Source organism: Xiphophorus maculatus, chromosome 5 (genome assembly GCF_002775205.1).
Source record: "Xiphophorus maculatus strain JP 163 A chromosome 5, X_maculatus-5.0-male, whole genome shotgun sequence".
Lineage (NCBI taxonomy): Eukaryota > Metazoa > Chordata > Actinopteri > Cyprinodontiformes > Poeciliidae > Xiphophorus > Xiphophorus maculatus.
Window position 1 is genome coordinate 9,662,982 of NC_036447.1, and position 24,191 is coordinate 9,687,172.

General features: G+C 38.6%; 2 protein-coding genes across 8 annotated transcripts in view; both read left to right on the forward strand.

The window, feature by feature from the left end:
• Positions 1-969: 969 nt before the first annotated feature.
• LOC111608512 lies at positions 970-11,717 on the forward strand. Of its 7 annotated transcripts, none has more exons than XM_023333168.1 (6): positions 970-1,071; positions 1,197-3,435; positions 3,549-3,866; positions 5,694-5,836; positions 7,361-7,476; positions 11,428-11,717. In XM_023333168.1, the coding sequence occupies exons 2-5, from the start codon at positions 3,384-3,386 to the stop codon at positions 7,463-7,465; spliced, it is 618 nt and encodes a 205-aa protein (XP_023188936.1). In that variant the 5' UTR covers positions 970-1,071; positions 1,197-3,383; the 3' UTR covers positions 7,466-7,476; positions 11,428-11,717. The 7 variants fall into 7 exon arrangements, with proteins under 7 accessions (XP_023188936.1, XP_023188937.1, XP_023188935.1 ...); XM_023333169.1 differs by lacking the exon at positions 11,428-11,717 and adding an exon at positions 11,128-11,402; XM_023333167.1 differs by lacking the exon at positions 11,428-11,717 and having other exon boundaries at positions 1,197-2,811; positions 3,300-3,435; positions 7,361-7,655.
• A 2,294-nt stretch (positions 11,718-14,011) lies between these two features.
• LOC102233741 (septin-9-like) overlaps positions 14,012-24,191 on the forward strand; it is an 83,813-nt gene continuing 73,633 nt past the window's right edge. The window contains exon 1 of the mRNA XM_023334163.1: positions 14,012-14,203. Within this exon, the coding sequence (XP_023189931.1) occupies positions 14,182-14,203 (22 nt within the window). The 5' untranslated portion in view covers positions 14,012-14,181. The remainder of the gene's footprint in view (positions 14,204-24,191) is intronic.

Consider the following 24,191-nt stretch of genomic DNA (forward strand, 5'->3'; position numbering starts at 1 on the left):
TCTAAAAGTTGCAGGACTGCGGCCCCCGAGAACTGGAGTTTGAGACCCCTGGATTAATCCATTGTTAACACGTCGTAACCTGTTTTTCCGAGCCGCCTTTAAACGCAATGTGTGCCCTACGACTCTCGCGCTGGGTTTACACCTGTGCAGCAGCGAAGGAGACCTGCTGCTGCACAGGTGCAGAGCTACTCAGGTGTGTGTTATAATCATGGCAGCAAACCAGCAAAACGCAAAGAACTTTGCACAGTTTTTCCCCAAAACTAACCGACTGAGTTGAGTAATGCGGTTGGATGCAGGTAATGTTAGCTAAAAGATGACTAACTAATAATACAGCATCTTAAGCTTGTTAACTAGTAGCCTGTAGGCTACTGATGTTGTTGTCTACGATCAGCCATGTAGATTCATTTTGCTCTGTTAAACTCGTTTGGAGCCGGGGCTGCCTGCCTCCATCAGGATCATCTGACCCAGCATGGATTAAGACAGGTATGGCTGATCAGGTGAGATAGAAGCTAAATATGCGGTGTAGGTCTGTTACGGTGTTTTTAATCAGTGCTATATTGAGAACATGGCTTAAAGGAGGCCATGTGTATAATAGTTTTTTGTAGATGCTGTGTGAATTTGCATTGTTGCTATGAAATGGATCGTCTCATGCTCTCTATGGAGAAGAATCTTGTCAAAACCATCCCTGACTTCAACCACAGTCTTTGAGAAATTTTCTTCTCTCAATGATGGGGCGAAGTTTATGAACAAAAACATACATGACATTATAACGTTGTTTTCATTCATGTAAAATTTATTCATTTATGTAAATGCACTGTTGTGTGTAACGAACGTAGTCACATGGGCATTTTTTTGTACATATTTTGGGGGGTACCGTTTGATTGGTGGCGTCATCTGACCACCTCAGTAATTAGGTCGTCACTTGGTCACGTGATGCTTTTGATAGAGAACTTTCAGTTTCGTTTTATACTCAGTTGGTGTGCGCAAGCGGCAATAGGAAAGACAAAGAACTGAAATAAGGAAGAAATGGACTTCTAGCAACTCCTAACCTTCTGGTTGGAGGGGCATATGGTATGGACAATTGAGTGGAATATTCTTGTGTTTGTATATGTGTAATAAGTTTCATTTGAATAATTCATATAAGGGAACATGACGGTTTTATTGATGTATATTTGTCACCGTGTATTTTATTGCAGTGTTCACGGTGGTCTTGGATGTTTATGCAGCAAAAATTCATTTAATAAGACGTTTGAAACCATCAGTCGAAGTGTTGCACCTTCATCAACCAGCGAGAAAACGTTGGGAGCAGCTACATTGTGAGTATATGTTATTATTACTATTATTTGATGTGTTTATTTTGGAGTTAGGAAAAAGCCCTACCAGCTGCCACTGCCTACTATAGAAAATACCCTTTCAAAGAGCGCAGATGAAGCTGGTGAGGTTTGTCAGAAAAGCTACAGCAAGTTTATACAAGTTGGGTATAAACATTTTTCTGTCCTTCCAAATATTCCAAGGGATTCGCCAATGTTACCCTATGGTAGTATGTTTGCATGTTGTTCTATCTTTGCACCCTAAAATCTGTGACCTGAGGTTGGTCCAATTTTCTGCCTGTCTCCATGGGAAGCACGGCTCTATACCTCAACCAGATGTATTTTTGTTGCATCAAAGAAAATGTGGTGAGAAAAGGTGTTTTTGTCAAACATCCTGTATATAACCCACATCTCTGTGCATCTGTGGGAGTGCGCACATGCATGTCCTTAACCTAAATGTTATTGGTCGGTTTACTTTTCTTTTTGTTTCAGGAACTGAAGAGCTGACGGGTCACTCGGTTGACCGACCATGACATCTGCCAGGCTCTTCCTAAGTGTCGAGCTAAAGCTGCTGCAGGGTTAAACTGTTAAAGCTAGTCAAAACTTTGCCAAAAAGAGTAGAAATTAAGCAAACATTGTTACTTCACCTCATCCTCCTCTGGATGTCTCAGGCACACCACCTGAATCTGGGAATCTCTATTCTCTACCTCCTGTTTATCACGTGGGTAGGCTTTCCTTACCTATCTTTATCTGTTAGTGTAAATTGTTTATTTTTTAAAAGTAGGCCATTCAAGTGTGTGTGAGCGTGTTATGTTATACGCATTGGGCCTTGTATGGTGTCGCATGTATTTTTATTTGTGTGGGTGAGGTTTGTGCTGGTTTTGTGCCACATGATGCATGTTGGACATGTGGTTGTGCTCATGTGGGTGAGGTTTTGGACTTGTTACTCCCATTAGAGATTAAACAGCAGCTTGAATGAAATGTGAACAAATTGATATGCAAACTATTGAGAGTATTTAGATTTTACCCGCTTTGACCTCCCGTTTTTCCAGGTACAAATATGATGCACAAATCCCATTTCTTTTAGCCATTTATCATTAGCTGCATGAGGACCTGTGTTTATCTAGCCAGCATCCACAGTGAGCAGGGAGGTGAAAGGATGAAAAACAACTAACCAGTTGTTTGAGAGCCGTTAAGTATGATGGAAGATCTCCAAAGCTTCAGGCCTGTGTCTCCTTCAGAGATGCTGGAAACCTTGTTAATATACACTAACAAAGTCCCCATGCAAGTGGACGCACACTGTACACATGGTTATTAACTTTTTCAAACCAAACGCATTTTTAATCAGATTTGGTGGAGCCAGCAGTGGACCGAAAATGGATCATCTTTCAACAAGATGGTGATCCAAAACATATCAAATCACCACGGAAACGGTTAACTAGACACAAAATCAACCTTCACCGATGATCATCTCAACCAAGAAACCTGAATCATAGAAAACGTGAGATGAAGAAAACAGAGGCAATAACGACGAATGCGTGGGTGAATGAGTGTGATATTGTGTGTTTCCGGACGCAGTAAAAGGCTCTTTTTCTTTTTTACAGAATACAGAATAATTTTTACAGAATACAGAATTATTCATTCTGTATTCCTTACATCAAGGCTGCTTTTTAACATGCTTTATTTTTTGAGGTAATAAATCTTGGTAAAAACAGGTCTAAATTTAGTTTTGACTTTTAAACTAAATGCATAGCAAATATACATTTAAAGCATTTAGACATTTTAATTTCTAAAATTGCTCAATGAAGGTCCCAGTAATAATTTTCTAATAACAGAATATGCTCATTCCAAATGTTTGTATGACCTTATACCCCTTGTTGATCCTTTGTTACACAAAGTCCCCTCTGGTAAATGTAATGCATGATGATGCCAGCATGCAAAATATTTTCAGTGACAAGATGCGCAACCTCTGCCCACATCAAACTATAGGGGAAGTGCTGTTTGCTGCAGTGGAGCGGTTTATATACAACGAGCTTGTGAAAGAGTTGCAGTAAAACCAAGTGCTGGTCCACAATGACGCTACTGGCTTACACTATACTGTTGGTCTGTCTTTCTGCTTATTCAGGTAGGTTTGGCTTTTATTTTCAAGTGCGTTTTAGCAGCTTTCAGTGTTAGAACAGCCATTATGTCTGTATATTTCTGACCATCTAATGAGACAATTTTTCTGTTTCATGGTAGAAAGCACTGTTATTTCCAAAGAGCCAGGTGGAAGCATCAATTTGACATGCTCCTCTGATGAATGTCCAGACAAAATCGACGGATACAATTATCTGTATCTGTACCATGAGAAGGACGAGGTCCTGTTCTTTCCTTTCACATCTCAGAGTGTGGCTGTGCCAAGAGAAAAGTATAAACGCAGGATCCAGACACACAGATCTACCATGACCTTTACTATCAGCAACCTGACTGTGAATGACGAGGGTATCTACAAATGTGTCTACAAAAAATCGGATAAAGTCTTTGTCAATTGCGGCATCTATGGAGTTTTCATAACAGGTTTGTTTTTTCTCTTTTCTATTTAGGTTTTATGTACAGAGTAGGGCTGCACAGTGGCGCAGTTGGTAGCACTGTTGCCTTGCAGCAAGAAGGTCCTGGGTTCGATTCCCGGCTAGGGTCTTTCTGCATGGAGTTTGCATGTTCTCCCTGTGCATGCATGGGTTCTCTCCGGGTACTCCGGCTTCCTCCCACAGTCCAAAAACATGACTGTTAGGTTAATTGGTCTATCTAAATTCTCCCTAGGGGTGTGTGTTTGTGAATGGTTGTTTTTCCTGTATGTCTTTGTGTTGCCCTGCGACAGACTGGCGACCTGTCCAGGGTGAACCCCGCCTCCCGCCTGGAACGTAGCTGGAGATAGGCACAAGCAACCCTCCCGACCCCATTAGGGACAAGGGTGAACAGAAAATGGATGGATGGATGGATGTACAGAGTAATTTTAAAGTGGTGTATTTGCATTTACACCTCTGGTCTAAATGTGAAACAAATTCCAATGAGTTAATTTTATGCTGATGAATACAGTTTCAGTTCATATTCCTTGTCCTCTACCCATCAGCCCACAGAGCAACAGTCTTTAACATAGATTAAAGCATTGGGCTTACAAGTAACATGAGATGGTTTTATTGTCATTTTGCAGATACAAGACAATTTCCAAAAGCTACAGTTGTAAGGAACATGGAGTCCAAAATTTAAAACAAAAATAATAATCTAATAGGAAAAAAATGGCATAAATGTAACGCATAAATGGCAAATACAATGTTGTGACTAATACTCCTACACAGAAGTAAGAAATGTATTTACATGCATGCATGCATGTATCTGCATGCATGCATGTATCTGCATACATGCTTCTGTATCTTAGATATATGAGGATAAATCCAGGCTATAGATTAGACCAACCAAGAGTTTAAATGAAGAACAGAAAAACCTCAAAATGACAGAAAACACAAACTGAAACTCTAGAAAAACTTGATTTAATACTATAAACTGTTTTCACAGTTTTTCCAGTAACTTTTTTGGGGAAGTGCTCCGTATTTCTGCTTAATTGAAAGTAAAAGAATAAAGACTAGTGTTTAATCAGATGACATATTATCCTTTAGAAGAAGATGGAAACCATAAGCATTTAATTTGAAATCTCATTAAGCGGTCAGTGCAGACTCCTGTCATTTTTATTTTAGTGTAAATGGTAATTTCCAACCAGAGCTGCAACATAGCAGCTCCTCTATGAAAATCTTGCAGCACTGACAGAAAGTCTCAGAAGCAGCAGAACTGTGTTTATTTTCTACAATTTTTAGGCAAGTGAACAAACTGATCACCTCATAACTTTTATGGATACTTTGCAACTTCAAGCTGATGTGGAGCATCAGGCTTACTCTGATGAAATACTTTATAACTTTCCCAGAACTAAGCAGATAACATTTATCCAGATGGTGGGAGAATTTCGTCTTGTTTTATATTTTCTAATCTTGTACCCCCCCCTCCCAAAAATAACAGTTATTACAAAGAAGTTGCTGCTCTTAAATAAACATCTCAAGCTTGACAGGATTACCCATATAAAAATTTCCAATAAAGACGAGGACAAATGGAAGGAAAAATATTATCTGCAGGTTATTCAAGTCACTTTTAAAAAAAATAAAACCATCTATTTCTACTAAAAAACACTTGTTGCTAACGCATCTAAATTAGAAATGCAGTAAAAACACAAAAGAAGACGATTTACATTACTTTCCAGTTCTAGTTGGAGTGGTAGTTCAGTATCAGCGAGTGAAATTAAATATTCAAGAGAATTTAATGGTTTCTGTTGCTAATTTCTGTCTCTATTTCACACAGAAACAATGTCATGTCCCACGATGCCTCCCACCAAATGTTCCACCTGCATTGAGCCAAGGACAACCCTGATGTTATTTATAATTTTAATCTGCGTCATCAGTGTGCTGGCCATGTGGATCTTCTTCTTGCTGATCATTCCAAGGGTAAATTTACCTCTTTGCTCAACACTTTGTGGCTGATCAGTCTCTGCAACCTTTAAAATGCAACAGTGATTCTAAATGTTTATCAGCGGATATGATCACTCTAACCCATTTCTGAAGCAGAAATGGGTTAGAGTGAAACCATCTCAATGCTGGGAACACAGCAAGCACCCCCAAACTCAAATACAGATAACATCTAAACCACCACCGTTCTGTTTACATTGAAAATGCGCCTGCGGCTTCCTCTGACTTTACTCTGGCAATTTTTTTTTTCCATTTCTGTCCATCTTGCGTGCGCTGCTTTCAGTTCTATGTGACATTACGTATCAAAGTACAGCCCCCACAATAACAGTACCACTAATTTGTATCCGCTTGCGACAGTCTTTTAGCCCTTTAACATTTTCACATTTTGTCATACAACCCCAACAAATGTAGTTGCATGAGATAGATAAAGCATTAGTGTGAATAATTCTGAAGTGGGGAAACAAAAAGAGACATTTTTCAATTTTCTTTTAATTAAAAAAAGATGATAATCTGAACAACAGGACTGTTGTGAACAATTATTTTTAAAATCGAGTAATCTAGCGATTATTCTGGCAATTAATTAAATAATTTAATAAAAACACTTAATAAAGTAAAATATTAGTAACATCAGTATCAGATTTCAGCATTGGCCCAAATTTTCATATTTGTGTACCCCTACAATGACTTTTCTGTAGTTTAGAAAATGACCCTCTTAACAATACTGGCTCATTTTTTAAGTTAACCCGGGAAAAATTTTACATAAAAAATCTGAAATTATATTCCCTTTAATAATAAAGCAGCAGATTCACAGAGATGCTTCTAAAATGTCTCTGCACCATTTTTTTAGTTCATGTATTTGTCAGTCAATTTAATAGATGAACTCTTTGCCCGACTATAACTTTTGTGTCCATGTTAGCGACGGAATTGGGAACTTGCATCCCACACAAATAAACATCTGCCAGCTATGTGCCCCCATGATGCGCTCTACCACCCATTTGTTGCTACCAGGATGGCGGTAAATTTATTGTCTGGTTTGTCCATAAAGCTAAACTGAGCATCAGCTGCAGCAGCCTGCTGTGATCAAGCTGTCCGCTCCACCTGTATAAATACTTGCACCTCGAACTTAATGCTGTTCATTCCCATCCATCCTCTAGGCAGCAGCTCTGGGTGGTAAAAGACTGTTTTATTTCATGCATTGTGAAAAATACATATAATTTTCCCCTTACTTCAGAGCTAAATACTACTTTGTGTTAGTTTGTTACATAAAGTCTTCAAAACCCATTGAAGTTGATGTTATAATGAGACAAAAGAGGAAAAGTTAAACTGTATTAATACTTTTTTTTTTTTTACTTCAAAGTGAACATTTCTATTCCCATTAATTCAAAATTTGTCCCTCAATTAAGTTGCATTTTGATAACTCTTTGATTATTATTATTTTTTTTTACATCCGCAACAATGATAGTATAATAAAGAAGGTTTCCTCTGTGAATTGTTTGCTTACAGGTGAAACAATGGTGCATAAGGAGAAGAACGGGAGGCGACCAGAATGTCACCACTGATAATGTGTATGAAATCATGAGCGGGAACGCACGAGGCCAAGCTGCTTAGAAATTCAGTCAGTAGGTTTTTATTGTGCTGGACTTCCTATTCAAGATTTACTTATTTTTTTAAGTTTTCTTTTAACATTTGAAAATCATAATACAACTGAACTATATACTATGTCTTGTTTTCAACTGTTTAACTTGTAAACGTTTGAGTTTTCTAAAAAAAAAAATAAAGCAGAAAAATTCAATCTAAAGATCCCACACAGGGCCGACTTGGACATTTTATTCTGTATTTCCTTCAGTTCGCATCTGTTAGTACTCAAAAGAAATTTTAAATGTTTTTTTTTTCTCAAAACTAAGTGTCAAATCTATGTGATCTACAGTACAAGTAAGAGAGAACAAGAGTCAGACACAATAACGAGACCAGATGGTGTTGTGTCCCACATATTGACACGGCAGATCTAACTGCTAGATTTAATGGTGGTTTACATGTCTGCTGTTAAAATGTCAGATATGTAGAAAATTATTATTGTCATGTAACTATTTTTGGCTTTATGCCAAAATTTAATTAGAAAATCGGCACAAGTAAACGACAAAAGAAGATTTTTCTGTGGTATTTAAAGGTCCACTCTGGGTCTGGTAATGACTTTATCAGATGCGAACAGAAGGAAACCACAAGCATCGCTAAACCGCGATCATAAAGGCATGTTTTTCTCACCAGAAGAGACTGTTTGGTGGCACTGAACCATGCAGTGAAGCAACTTCACTGTCTTTGCATGCAACACACACAACTTTTTATTTCTGTTTTCTAACATTTCATTTTTTATGAAACAAAATATTTTCTTTTTGCCCATTTGTAAATGTTTTGCCTTAGAGACCAGAATACACTGTATGATTACTTTGACTACTGACTGTTATTAGGTGTGTTAGAATCTCTGGAGGACATGAAATGCAATAACTTAAAAAAAAAACAAAACATTTTATTAAAAGAGCCTGTTTGTTCAGCTGTTTAACTTCACCAAACCACTGCTCTGAGAGTTACCCTCTTGAGGTTTGTGGCGTCTTTCTTTATTGTTTTTTTTGTGACTATGAACCTTGAATGAGTTGAGTGCCATTCAGGGTCTTTCTGTGTGGAGTTTGCATACAATCTGCATGCATGAGTGTTCTCCCTCTGTGCTCTGATTTTCTCTCACAGTCCAGAAATAGGCAGGTTAGATAAATTGGAAACTCTAACAGTGTTTTTACACCAAAACAGTTCCAGTGTTAAAGTAAGCACGGACTGTGGCACAGAGAAATGATGCTTCCCTGATACTATCTGCTGTTTTCTGGGCCAGAATAAAGAACTACTTTCATCAGAAGCGGGGGGATAACCCACATGGAGAACAACAACCAATCACAATGTTTTGTGAGCTTTACGCAGCGGGGGGCAGCTTTACGTCACATTATAATGATTTTCCCTCATCAAAAGCATACCTGGAGTGTTGCTTTCATTCTTTCATGTGTGTGTGAGAAATCCTTGAATCTCCTACGCAATCATTTGGGAGTGCCTAGGCACCTGCTCACACAAAGTGCTGTCTAGTTACAGAAATCTTCACCTTGGAGCTGCAGTCTCCAGCCGACCTTCCACCTCACAGAGCAACTCCTGGCATCCCCCACTCCGCTCCTCCAGACTAGCGGCAGCAGCAATTAGCAAATGCCTGGTGGAACTGATAATCTGCTAAGCTCATGATACAAACTTCTCCATCTAACACTGTTAAGAACCGTTGTAAATGGTATGCTGGAGGAGCATAGCTGTGATAACATGCTGAAAGCAGAGTGTCAGAGCAGGAGCTTCTCAAAGAGACAGACGCAATTTTTCAAGTGTCAGATTTTTAAGTCCGATTTCTTTTCAGTTATGTTTGATATACACAGACTTTTTACAACTGAAGGTAACTACAACTGAAGTTACCCGGTTGGTAACTTCAACCAACTTAAGTTGGTTGAAGTTACCAACTGAAGTTACCTTACTTCGGTTGGTAACTTCAACCAAGTTGGTAACTTGGTTGAAGTTACCAACAAAGTAACTTGGTTGGTAAGTAACTAGTAACATAGTTACTAGTAACATGTTACTAGTAACTATGTTACTATGCTACTAACTATGTTACTAGTAACATAGTAACATATGTTACTATGTTACAAACCAAGTAACATAGTAACTTGGTTTGTCCTATAAAATGACACCAGGTGTGCCTGTAAAATGCATAATGCATCTTCTTTAAAACTCCAGAGTTAGCTGTATTGTTGACCTGAATAATTTAGGGTGGAGATTCACTAGTTGAAATTGTGAAACATTCACATGGTTGTAATTTTGAACGGAGTTTAAAATGAAGCTGGTTATTTCATGGCATCTGTTTGCTGAGATAATTGAGTTTGTCTAAGTAAACTGTTCATCACTGTTTGCATACACTCAAAACAAATCAACTAGTGGTTAAATGATTTACTAGTTGAAATGTTTATGACCTTGTTTTGGTAGCTTTTGATGGGAAAAACAAACATTGTACGCTACCCGTTGTGGATGTATGCAAATGGTTAAATGTGGGACTTTGATGGACTGATGACCTGTACATTATGTGCCCAACTTCAAGCCCACTAAGTGGTGCAGACAGGCTACTGAAGACCTTCACTGCCTAACCCTTGCCAGGATTAAGTAAAAAAAACAAAAAAAAAACTGATGGATGCTAGATTATTTCAGATTTATTTTTGTTCAATTTGTCGTTTTCATTTTGTGTTTCAAAATCATGTACTTTCCCAAATTCAGACATCGGTGATGTCTAAGTAGGAATAAGTATTGAACACCTAATTTTTAACTGACATCAGTGTGTGAATGTGTGTGTGAATGAATGACTCTGAACATGATAAAGTGCTATACAAGTACAGACTATTTACCACCGATTTGATAGATTTCAGCTGAATCTTGGCTTTCCCCACCTCCCTTTCAGCATTTTTGATTTGTAATTTTGCATTATTACACATAACTTAATTTCTGAAGTCATTTGTTTTGGTTTCTTTCTATGCATTGATTACTTTAAGCTTTGAACAACAAATTATTAACATATTTAAAGTAATAAAACAAATTTACGGCAGCAGAGACGTTTTCTTTCTGCGTTCGCTCTTACTGTCTAAAACTCGCACCAGTCAAGATTATGAAAGCAGATGTTTGTGAGTATATTTACACCACTCTTATTGTGAAGTTAGTTTCTTGTATATGGGGTTATGTCTTGTGGTTAAAGATTGGGTTAAGTGCTCCATATAAAATGTCACTAACTGACTGAGCTTGCTGCTTGCTCCAGTTGAGAAGTAGGTTTCCTTTCTTTTTGATGTACACTCTGCCACGAAATGTCAAGGTTATAGTCTAAAGCAGATCTATGCCAGCAGAAAGCTGCATCTTGTCATTCTACCTCTTCTGCAAGACACTTTAACCTTTCAGCCTGACAGATCGACTGATTTCATGTGACAGTAAAGAGTCGACAAAGTCAATACCTGTTCATTTTTAAAACAAAACCCCATCTAAAAATCTATTTTTACTCTCTGGTCTTCAACGCAACTGACACTTGATTTTACTCAACTTTTGTTGGTATTTATTTGATCTGTTTTTACTTGAGTTTTTTTTATTTCATTTACTTTGTTGTGTGTTTGGTTTTGTCATTTTATTTAGCTGATTTTGGTCTTATGTCTGATCTTTTTCAGGCTTGGTGTTGAAGCTCTTTATGAATAAAGGTGATGGTGACGACACCTCAATGATTACAACCATCTATGAAAAGAACACAGCCGTTTATGTGCTGTTAGATTATCTAATCAGCCCACTAACGTACTGAACAAACAGCCACCATGACAAAACTTGAAGTTATACAGCAACTGTTGCGGCTCTTGACTTATTTCTGTTACAACTCCAGTCAGAGCACAAAGTGTAAATTCATTGATTTTGACCATCTTATGGGTAACACATTTATAGAACATCAAGTGGACAAATTGATTTTCTCTTTACAGTGTTTGCATTTTACTCACCATGATAACAGAAGAGACACTGCCTCACCTGCGCTCCCTGACTGCAAGTCACTGACCTAAAGCAAGTACTACAGTCATGGACAAAAGTTTTGAGACTGACTAACTTTACTGCCTCAGTTTATAATGATTTCAATTTCCACCCAGTTGAGGTAACTACAAAAATGAATCAGATAAAATCGCTAAATTTTCCTTTGCATGTTTTTACCTTCCCACAAAATGACCTGCTAACATCGTTTTCTTGATCTTATCTTCATCTCTGTTGACAGCTTGAACAAGGACAGACTATTGAAGCGTTCAGAACTTGAGAAGATGATGTTTGTTGTATTCATTTAATTTCTATGTCGTATTAAATAAAAGTTTTGAATAAAACAATGTTTTTATGAAGGAGATCACTTTAACAGTTCTTGTAATGACGAACCACATACACTCTGTCTTTGAAAACAAGAGTAAAAAAAAGGGGAAAAAAAACAACAAACCAAACCAAAAGATAAATCTGAGATTTATTTGAGGTTCCATTTGAGTTTTGCTTGAGATAAGAGCCAGTTAAGTACAGTCTAAACACATTTCAATTTCAACCAGAAGAGGGCAGCATTTCGCAGTTATTTCACAGCAACACATTCATTCATAAAATCAGACACTGGTGAAAACGATTGTGGAACACGTTTCACAATCGACATGGAAAGTCTGTAAATCTGAGACTTTACTTTAAAAATGTGGATGCCACATCCCACATGGCAAAAATGTGTAAAAAGTCTTAAAATGAATCCATCTTTAATTCAGCAGCATAATCTCACACTGGAAATTGTAAATAACCTATCCTAAGAGGATTCAGTAGGGGAGAAAAGAAATATATGTTTAAAACAAACAAACAAAAAAATCCCCACATTTTTTAAACTAACCATCTTAATTTTGATTTAGCAGTAGATTCCACCTTCCTTAAGAAATGTAAAAATGTACCCAAATTAAAAGTGTAAGTGGGAAATTTTCTCAACCCAACCAGGACCAACTGGAGCCATGTGCTATCATGTCATGGGACACAGATTAAGCTTTACAGTAAAACACTCCAAGTAGGTTTAGTTTGAATTAAGGCAAAAATATGTGGAAAATCTCCGCATGCCTGCTATAGGCATAATGGAGGATCTGTGGTGCTGTGGGCCTGTTTGTTCTGCAAACTTTGTTAGATTACATAGCATCATGAACTATTTGAAATACCAGGTTTGGAATAAATTAAAGTACGTTTCTCTAAAAACTGGAAATATTTTTTCATTATTGTTTTTTAAAATCCAAATTGTCAACCAAATCAGCACAGAATTGGTTAATTAGGCATGAAAATAATCCTTTTCCATGGCCATCTCAGCCCATAGATCTAAAGCAGGGGTCTCAAACTCCAGTCCTCCAGGGCCGCTGTCCTACAGTTTTTAGATGTGCCACAGGTACAAAACACTGGAATGAAATGGCTTAATTACCTCCTCCTTGTGTAGATAAGTTCTCCCAGCCTTGCTAATGACCTAATTATTCTATTCAGGTGTGGTGCAGCAGAGGCACATCTAAAGGTTGCAGGACTGCGGCCCTTGAGGACTGGAGTTTGAGACCCCTGATCTAAAGCATGTATAGAGACACAATGTGAGCTCTGTCTGGACCAGTAAGGAAGGAAAACTGTTTCCAGTTCATACTTTTTCTGTTTATGAAGATTGATTGACTGTTGTAAGTAACTCTTGATTGTACTTAATGTTCTGCAGAAAAAAATCTTAGATTTTCTTTATCTAAGTAAAATTTTTTTATCTAAGATTTTTATAAAACTGAAAAATAAAACTGAATCCGCATTGCATATGACAACTTAATATATTTTTGCAGTATGTGAGTTAGATGTTTGTGATTTTTATGATTTTATATTATATGTATATTGTATAGGGTTGCTTTAATGATTGAAAATAGAAATTAACCAGTAGCTAAATCTGGTGCAGATGTCGGCGCTACCTTTTGTGAAATCAGTGTACATAGTCCTATGTCAATAAAATCAGATTCAAAGGAAGACTGCAGAAGAGAAACCAAGCGGATGTAATAAAAAGAAGAACCAAAGATCATTCTCTCTATCTTCTAAACTGTCTAGCAGTAGGTGAAATGTTGGTTTTCAAAGCAATAAAAATGGTGGAATAATTAGAGAGCCAATTATTTTTGATAAAACACGTGTTGCCAAAGAGGAGAAATATGCCTCCACAAAACTGAAAAAAATATTTTAAAAAGTCCGATATTCAGAGTGCAGCCAGAATGAAAGATGAATTTATTTTACTGGTAAACGTAAAACGGTAAATGTGACACGCACATTTAGCGTTTTGTTATAATTCAGCATGTATGTACAGGAGTCACCATGGAAGCATTTTTCAGCAGCTCCGCACCAGAGCTGTGTCCGACTGCGATCCGTGCGTAAAAGCGCGTCAGCTGCGCTCTGCCTCCCTCTCCCTCTCCCCGTCATGCGCTCTGATTTCCTTTCATCGCGGTCCCAAAACGGCCAGCTTCACTCTGAAGTACGCATCATATTTACATCTGCGTTAGCCTGCAGTCGAAGGACGTCATTACGCACTCGGATCAGCTGAGCCAGAACAGAGAAGTATAACAGTGAAGTCCTCCTGGCTTTTGGGTTGAAGGAACCGGAGGAAAGGGACAGTCCAAAGTTTTCCTCTGGAGACAAAGACGCCGCTTTTTCAGACGACTACGAGAAGTTAACTCACCGGAAACATGAAGAAGACCGCCAATTCAGGTACAAATATGATCAGAAACGTTTCATCTTGCTTAGTGATAACATATAGCAGAAAGTCATTCATTATGTGCCTTCATGTATTTATGTTTGTTAATTGATGTATATTGGTACAGGAATGATTATGACTCAATTGGCTTTTAATCTTCTGATAATACAGCAGATCTGATATAAGATTGGATAAAATGCATTGTAAATAATACTCCAATTTACATGTGTTTTAATTAAAATTAAATATAGAAACATAAGTAAAATAATGTACATCACATAGGAGATGTCTATGAAAACTCATAATATGCAATGTATGTACAAATTACTGCTGACGCTCTTCTTAACCTTTATTTTTTTCTTCTCTTGAGCTGTTCTGTTTCTTGGTTCCAACTTGTCACACTCTTTTAGACGTCATAACCTCTGTTGTTTTGGGCTAATTTGTTTTGCAGATGAGTGTATGACCCTCAGGAAACCCCTTCTGGGTCTCTTGGCTTCTGCAGTCTTATGTGCCATCCTGAGTGTCATCATCATCATCATCAACTTCTATCCTTTTCTTCCTGACCTTCTGTTTGAACGCATCGACTCCTTCGGGCTGCGCTCTCTGTCTTGAGTCATGATGCGTGCCTGTGTGTCCGTTTGGCTTCACTTTTTAAATGTCTGATTTCTCATAATATCAGGTTACATGGATATTATTCGAGCAGCATTGTGAGAGTTCAGGAGTTGGAAGTGCCTTGCAAAAGCATTCATGAGCCATAAAGATTTCCTCATTTTGACACATTACAACCACAGGCATCCATATGTTGTAGTGTGTAGGAAGGATTCATGGTTTGCATTTTTCAGAGACAAAAAATCTAAAATACAAATCGGTATGCATTTGTGTTGAGCCTTCCTGTATCAGAGCTTTGTAGAATCACATTTTCACTGCACTGCACTATACGCTTTGCAATTTGTACATCTCAAGATGTCTTGCAGATTCTTCTTTTCAAAATAGGTCAAACTCAGTCAGATTAGATGAGCAGCTGCAGTTTATTAATTGGATTTAATTCTGGAGTATTCTAACATATAAATATACTTTGATTTAATCCATTCCTGTACATTCAGGGTCATTGTCTGGATGGAAGGTGAACCAGTCTCAAGCCTTGCCCTGTATTTTGCCCCATCAGCTTGGACCAGCTTCCCTGCCGAAGAAAAGCACCCACTGCATGATGCTACCGCCACCATGTTTCACAGTGGGAACCCGAAACTTAATTCTGTTTGATTACACCAGAGCAGAGTCTTGAACTCGCATAAGGACGCCTTTAGACAAGTTGAAAATGGGACTTCTTACGGCTTTTTTTTTCCTCCATTGACTTTCTTGTTGCCAATTTTCCATAAATCAAGGGATGCTTCTCTGTGTGTGATTCCTTTAAAAATAACCAGATCAGACCCTTGTAAAAGTGGCATCTCTTGGTCCCCAGAAATGCTGTAGTAGCAAAGTTTCAAGTCTTTATTAGAAAATATGCTCCTCTTATGTTTTTGTGACAGCCAGATGAGCGCATAAAGCAGGGGTGGCGAACAAGTTAGACACAAAGAGCCGAAATCTTTAACTGTGAAAGTCCAAGAGCCACACCACGCGCTGACCTGCCAAGACAGACACACACACACACATGCGCACACAAACACACATAATTAAAACCATATATTTTTCTAATAACACACTCCTCTTCTTACAACATAACCCTCAAGTGTCCACCCTCAACACACACATCAAATGCAGCTTAGCCAGAGGTAATACAGCAACTACCCTGGAGGTCAGACACCTCCCTCTCCACACACACACACAGGCACTGCTCTCTCTATCCCTCGCTCTGACACACGCAACTAATGAACACACTTCAGATACATAGATAGGGCCTGTATAATGTAAATTGATCAATATTGAAATATTCACACAGGCATGTTTAGTCAAATGGTATTTTTTTCAAACTACATCACAGAGTTTCTCACCTTGCTGGAGGTGATGGGGTGATAATCTCAGTGGGATTTCTGGCATCTCTTGTTTCTAGTAATCCTCTGCAAATCAGGTTGGTATTCAGTTGTAGCCACTCGGAGCAGTTCCTTTACGTGAGTGTCAGTCAGAACGGACCGATGCTTGGACTTCACGTGTTTCAAGGTAGAAAACAGGGATTCGCAGACATATGTTGAGGAGAACATCGACAGCAGTTTGAGGGCGGCTCTTTTTTTTTTAGCACGGGCAATATTCCATGCCACTTTATAGGATGCAAGTGTCACAGCTTCTCCACGCTTGGTCAATTGCTGAAACATTTGAGACTGTCTTTTTACCTGGCTTTTCAATGTGCTCAATTTTTGCTTCCGTAGTTCAGTACCTTTGGGGAAATCCTTGTCAATATTAGCATGGAGTGTGCTAAAATGACGCTGAAGGTTTGAAGCCTTGTAATGTGATATCGTGGTATCGCATAATAAACAGAGCGATTTGCCATTCCGTTCAATAAAAAAGTAAGCATCTTCCCATTCTTCCAGAAATGTCCTGTGTTCATCGTCATATTTTCGTTTAGCTTTGCATTTTGCCATTTTTACAAAGAAGGTAAGTCTGCGGTCTGCATGCATATAAAATGTTTACCTAATTTCCCGGCATGAGACGTAATCCGCGCATATGATTGGCGGTCACTTACGTCTCTTACGTCTTACGTCTCATAAAAAACACCCAATCTGTCAAATTAATTTATTAATTTTAAAATATTATTATTTGTTTTTAATAACCCCTGATGGATTTAAGTGTGTTTAAATATAAAAAAAAGAAGAAAAGAAACATGAAACGAGGAAAGAGCCACAGTATATAGAAAATATGGTAACAGGCAAAGAGCCGCATTCTTATTGGTCGAGAGCCGCATGCCGCTCGAGAGCCGCGTGTTCGCCACCCCTGGCATAAAGCAACCAGGTGAAACGTCTGAGCTTTAAAAGCTTTTACACACTACTGTGAATATTAGGGATCACAAGGGGGAAGTGAAGCTGCGGCTCCTTATGTCGAATCTGTGGGTCAAGTTACCTCTTTGCTGCTCCACTTTTTCACAAAAAAAAATCACAATGAGAGAAAAATGACCAAACCTTAATTGTTTCTTATTCGATTTATTTAACAAACAAATCCATCTAAAATAAATGCTAACTTAGACTATTGTCTCACCTTTCTTTACTTTTGAGTTAGCCTCATTCTTATGGCTTTGGAAATAAAACTGTTCATTGTGACATAATTTCACCAGGCAGACAGGGTTCAGACACAGAGAAGAAATATAAGGAAACTGAATGTAATTCAGTTTTTTTTAAGTGTTATAACAGTGCTGGATCTCTTCAACAGACCAGGAATCGGACAGAATAAATCAAATAAAATAAATGCACAGTGTAAATGTGTACGTTTGGAAAGCACAAAAATATTCACATGATGTGAGAATAAATCCTTGCAGGCTCAACAGACCTTTTCACACAGCAGCAGTGACAGCTCTATTTCTGGTTCTGGGGACATGCAAACACATAAATGTGGGTCACACAAACAAAATGTTGCACTTAGGCTTTCTAATTCTGCAGACTAATCCTAGCAGTAAGCTAAAATAGGCTTGAGCATGTAGTCAAGATTATGCCCCCAAAAACTGTCTTCTCATGTCAACCTTTGGATTTATTTCACATAAAGCAGAAGTTCTAACCCCCAACAGAGGTCATTTGAAAACACACAAACATTTTTTTGGTATATTTGTAAATATTAAGAGAAAATAAAATCTCACAACCTTTTTTTTGTTGTTGAATGGAGACATTATGGCCATGCTGCCCTGGATAAAGAGACACATTTCCAGTATTAAAACCCTTCCACCGCTAATAATAAAGCAAACAACAAGATAAGAACAAAAGACAAATTTTAATTTTCAAATGAGGTAAGTTCAAATCAACATAAACGATGTCCATTGTCCTAAAGCAAGTAGTTCTGGTGAGTACCTGCACGTCTGTAAGTGAGAGTTGTGTATGTTGTTGCAATTTCATATTTCTCAAAGCATTTCCCTAAAGTTAGAGCTTGGATATTTTCCCATTTTGGGAAAATAAGTTTGGTAGCGGTCAGCAAAGGTGGCATGCTTGCCTCGTTATGGTGTCTTATCACCAACTTCCAGTTTCTGTCTCTGGAGAGTTTCACTGCAACACCTGCCATGACAAAGCATCACCGTACAAAGACTCTCACAGAGTCTGAGATTTTTTTTTCTCACTCTCGAGTTGTTAGCCATGTGGGTGGTCTGACTGCCGCATCACATCTGATGCATGATGAGAGCAGTTTTCTGTCTTGATGTTTGGCAAGAATTTTCCCCCGGAAAACTGCCCACATCTACACACGTTTCCAGCAGGATGGGTATCTTGCCTCACTGGATAAAGCAAATGTTTGAACTGAGAGGCCACTCTGCTTTTTGATCTATTCTTTGTGGGGGAGAAAGCATAAGACCTGGCAACCACATGCTGCCTTCCACAGATTGCAGTTGAGAAACATTGTCCAGGAGGCTTTATGACCTCAAGGTGTCACATTATTGGTCAAGCTGGTGAATTTCATGGCTGAACTGAGAAAGAACTCAATTTGAAGTGGTTTTTTGTTATTTTATTTTTTGTTTAATGATTGAACTGGTTTACCCCGAGAAAAAGATTTGATCAGTGTGGAGTTTACAGATGTAAAAAGTTGGATTGAATTTGGCATAACAGTAAATCAGCTACGAATTTGCAAAAAGAAAAGTAGATAAACTAAAGAAAACAGTCAATTTAATTCAGTCACCAAACAGTAAAGGTTTGGGTAACTCACCTAAAACTGGCAATGAGACAATGCGTTGTTTCAGTAGTATCCTGAAAATATGGTTAATCTCTGTTTGAAAAGTCACATATCTGACCAGAAACTACCAGGACCATCTGAATGTGGAAGAAGTCTTATTTTTACCTTTTACCTCTAACAATTATTTGCTGTTTTTATGCAGCAAAGTCCACAGAGACCTGAAGTCTGTTGGAGTTAATGAACTGGATGCTTCCATGTTCTTGTGCAGTTTCATGTAATGTAACCCTCGAGTAAAGAGCATGAGCAGGCAGACCCAGGGGAGTAAATGCACTCTTACTTTCCTGCCTTTAGTCCCTCTTTCCTTCCTACGCATGAAAGATTTCGGTGAGCTGCGCTATATATTTTCTTGTTTGGCTTTTCGTTTTTTCTAAAACAGGCTTGTCCTCAGCTGGAACAGGCCTCTCTGGTGCTGCTTGTTCTTATTAGTCTGAGTTTAAATTTATTTTGTCTCAATTTAGCATTGCCTTTTTTAAGACCCTAATTTCTTACTTTAGTTTGGACTAAACATTTTAGAGCGGTGAAAGAATAACGGCCACGACTGAGCCTGCAGGATTTCATGTGAAGCTGCACACTTTATGTTATAGAGTGTCTTGCAAAAGTGTTTATACCCCTTGAACTTTTTTGTTACCAACCTGAAGCAGTGTTTAAATTTGCTTTCCCAATAAAATCTTAAAAATCTAACATGTATTTGTATTCTGATCCCTATTTCCCTTATTCCCCTAAATAAATAATAGCCTTCTTCAAAAGTAAATAGAGCATACAAGTGTGTCATTTATTCACTTTATGTATTTCAGAAAACTGTCACTATACGTCATCCTAAACAGCCCAGCCCCACAGTAGCTGCATTTGCATTACAAATGTGTGCAAAACTTTGTCACTATTCCGCTAATGTCGAAAAAACAAAATTTCACAATTGTGGTGTCAATTAAGAAACCAATTAAAATCATACATGAGTGTTCACGCGATAAGTCATTGGGAAAAAAAATGCCATACCGTGATCCTCCACCTACTTCCTGTTGTCTTCTTTGTGGTTTGAGCCAGTGGCAACATCCGGTTGTTGATCGTGAGACTCGTGGTGCGAAAAAAACATTATTTGCATTGCAGTTTTGCGAAATAAACCGATTTTGATACAGCCAGAAGACCACTTCATCCTACAGTCCTGTTTTAACCATTTTTGTTGGTAAATTGCCATTTTTACATTAAGCAAATGTATTTTTTAGAAGTCAAATTGCACAGCTAAATGGTCAGTACAAATGCGGCTAGTGACACATGGTGACGGCATCATCATCCATTGGGGACAGATTAGAAGCTGCAAAAGACTGAAAGAGTCTTTCTCCTGTTTGTCCCAAAGCAGAAAACCTAATATTTTAAATCTCTATTTGCACAGCAAAATAAAATATTTAGTAACAATCTGTTTGAAAGATTTGTTTCTGAGTCATTTGACATTAAATGCTATGATGACCAATATATTCCAACTTACTTTGAAGAATGTCTTGGTACAGTATCAAAAACTTTGTATAAATGCATCAAACCTTATAACTGTAGTCCGAGGCCCATCATTCATCCTCCCACTAAATCTCACCATCGCGTCCTCAAGAGAACGAGCAGATGAGGGGAGTCAATACTGCTCTTTATTTCTGCTTAACAATGCCTCTTCAGTGATAGCTAAGCTGGATTCCCTTATGTCTGAGTCACACTCTGGCCCGGTCTGCCAGTTCATTCTCTACAACCCCCTGTGATAGAGAAACTGTCGTTCATTGTCTATTTTTTTCATCACCTCAGTGCAGAGCGGCCCGGCTCGCTGCATATTATGACCCTTATCTCCTCAAAGACCTCGAGCTTAAGTTTGAAACCTCTTTTATCAGTCTTAGGTGCTAAGAAGAAAAGCTGACTCTGTTGGCCCCCCAGGGCTGCATTAGAACCCAACTACTCAGCTAAAGTTTTTCTCCCAGTTGACTTTCTGCTCTGAGATAAGCTAATAGCCTAATGTGTTCCCTCCCATTACTGGTGAAACGACATATGGTTTCTGTTCTGTCTCTCGGGGTCGTGTCTCCCGGTTATCTGTCCTCACAGTTGTGATTCCGATCTGAGTAAGCGTAGCTCAGGGCTCTGAAACGCTGACCCATACCTCCATAATGCACGCTCCAACAAAGGAGACCTCTCTCCCGCTGATGAGCTGTCTCATATACCCCGTGCATTTGTGTATGCACATCCACGCATGTGAGCATGACATCATCTGCCACTGTGTAAGAGTTTGGTTATAAATAGAGGCGGCCGTTGATGACGGTGATGATGTTATGCTTAACAAAGCCCCCTGTGAACAACAAGGGCGAACTCGAGCCATGTCACTGCTGCTTATCGTGATGAGCAGCAAGTCAGCTGTAAATGATTTGGCCTCATGTTCATTTAGGAAACACCTGATGTTGGAGCAGATGCCATCTGAAAAGCATAAGGTCACTGTAACTAGAGCGTCACTGCGATACAAGCTTGATATCAGATGTAGGACAAGCAGTAGTGTTTGTGTTCTAATTTTATTTGTCGCTGCTGCAGATGAAACCTTTGAGGTATTTGAGACATTTGTGTCTGGCTTCAAGAAAATCGGAGCTGGTTCAAGAAGTCTTATAAGTTGCAAGGTGGGCCACCATGGATGGAATTAGTTTGTCCAAAATGTTCGACTGATGTGCTCCTGAAATGGTTGTTGAACCATTTTATGTCTGTGCCAAGCAGCTTCCTCCTTCTGAAAGTGACCTCAGTCATTAGTGTATATTGTTTTTATGAAAGGGTTCAACACTTAGGCGATGTTCACACAGCAGACAAATGCAACCCATATCTGACTTTTAAAAGGCAGCCTGAATGCCCCATTGCGGTGGTTTCACCCCAGAAAATACACAAAAACCACCAGTGATGTATTTTGTTTTCAAAGCATCTGCAGTCTGAACAGTCATGTCACATTTTATCCGACTTTTACGTCATTGAAGTGAGACATGCATCATAATTTTGCGACATGAAGAGCCAGATACTGTAAATCTGGATGTAAACAATAATGCTGAAAATTATAATTCTGAAAGAGTTATGAGAAAAATCTTAGTCACACTCCTGTTTCTGACTGTGCGGTAGTCTCTCCTCCTGGATGAGGATGTAGCGACAGCGGACAGTCGCTTGCATCGTGTCGTTCACTTTGCAGCAATCCTTCATACTGAGCGTGCATGTAGTGGGATGTCACACTATTTGTGGGAGAAATTAAAAACACAACTAATTTATTTCTCCTTTTTTTTAAATATTAAACTCAAACTGCTGAAATGTAGACAAAAGAGAGATGTAATAAATTTTCATGTGGTTTGGCATCACTGTCCTGGAAATTACAGCTTTGGCCTGAGTGGTGAGTGCTTTTCCTGACTGCTTATTAGGTCGCTTGTCTTGCAGTTCCACTGGAATAGAGAGATCTCTCTAGTAATGCGAGACGGAATAGTTTATTTAAAAACAAGTAATGTTTTACTGCTGCATAAAACAAGACTGGAGCCGATCCGCACAGAGTGCTTTGTCACTGAATTGTGAGGAGGCTGAGGAGTTCTTTTGTGGTATGTGCCATTGGAGTAACAGTGGGTACTTGCGAGACGACTAAGAAATAAGATTACATTTATTTTTGTAATGAACAACAACTTTGTAGATGAGCTGAATACATGCAGTTGTGGATAAATGAGATGGAGTGGGAAGAAGAGAGAGCGGTGGAGACCAGAGCGTGAAAGGAGCAGACTCAGCTTCATTGTGGCCACTCTTGTTGGTCAAAAGTTCAAACTCGTGTTCAAACTGCTTGTGTTGTAGAACTCTAGCTCTATAATTCACATTTAGCTTTGGTAGAAGAATTCAATATTTAAATGCTCATCTAATAATATTGTCATTAATTTTTACAATATACGATCAAACGATCAAGTTTTGAGTTGCAGGTTTTTCTAGGGCCAATGCTTTCTGTTTCAGTTTAAACACTCCTCAAGTCGCCATTGTCAATAGTAATCACACCGTTATGCTTTGTGATGCTTCCCCTCAATTAGATGGGCAGGATTTTGGTTTGAGTTTGGGTTGGCTTTGGCTTTAGACCAGAAGGAAGGGAAATAACTCTAAACCTCCACATGGCCCGTCCTTGGTAAGACGCTGGACCCACTTCGCCCCCGGTCCTCAAAATGATGTGTTAATGGGGGATTCTGATTTGTAGTGTGAAAGCACTACAAATCAGAAATGAATAGCTTAGATTTGCTGAAGTGAGGTTCTGTGAAATTGCCTCCAGCAATAGTTCCCTTACTTGTTGTAAAACGATTTAATGTAGTGGCGAGGAAACTTAGAGAAATTCTAAGAGCAGTGAAAACCTAACAGGCAGTTTTAGATGCTTTTAGATATTTTGAACAACTTTACCAGAAAAAGTTAACATCCATGTAATACAACACGGTGTAGACGTTTGCAATAGACCACTGTTTGTCACTGTTTTCAGTTTGCCTTCCAGAGGACGGAAAAAGTTAAAGGGTAATGCCCATGGTGAGAGTCAATGATTATGAGTTTGCCATAATCCTTCATGGCCCTGCAGCTGTAAGTGCGGAGAAGCAAGAGTGGAGCCAGTAATCCACTCTGCTGTTCGCTCTACCCACTGCAGCTTGGCACGCTTCTTTGAGGTGGAGGACTCAAACCAGACAGTTATTGACGATGTGAGGCAGTACTGGATGATTGCCGTTTAGAGCTGAAACATCAAGAACTGTGGCAGGTTGAATTTCAGGTTGAACTGTTGCAGGAAAAAAAAAATTACTTTGCCTTTCTAGCATACAGTGGAAGCTGAAGTATAAAATGTCATAAAATAGACACATGAAAGCATAAGTAGCTTAAACCTGTAGATGAACCTCCATTTCATAACTGGTTTAGTGATACTAGCAAATAAAACTGCAGCATTCTCATGTACAATTTTAAAAACTCTTTACCACACAGTTTTTAAAGAGCAACCTGACTCATATCTGTCACTAAACTCTGTTATTTCAGCACATTGAGTTTCTTATACAGCAGGGACTAAACAAGCTGTACTGTACATATTGCAACACATTTGCTCTGTTTTATTATTTGAAGCCTTCAACCTCTGGAATAAGGTAATGAAACAGCCTTTTAAGGTAAAAA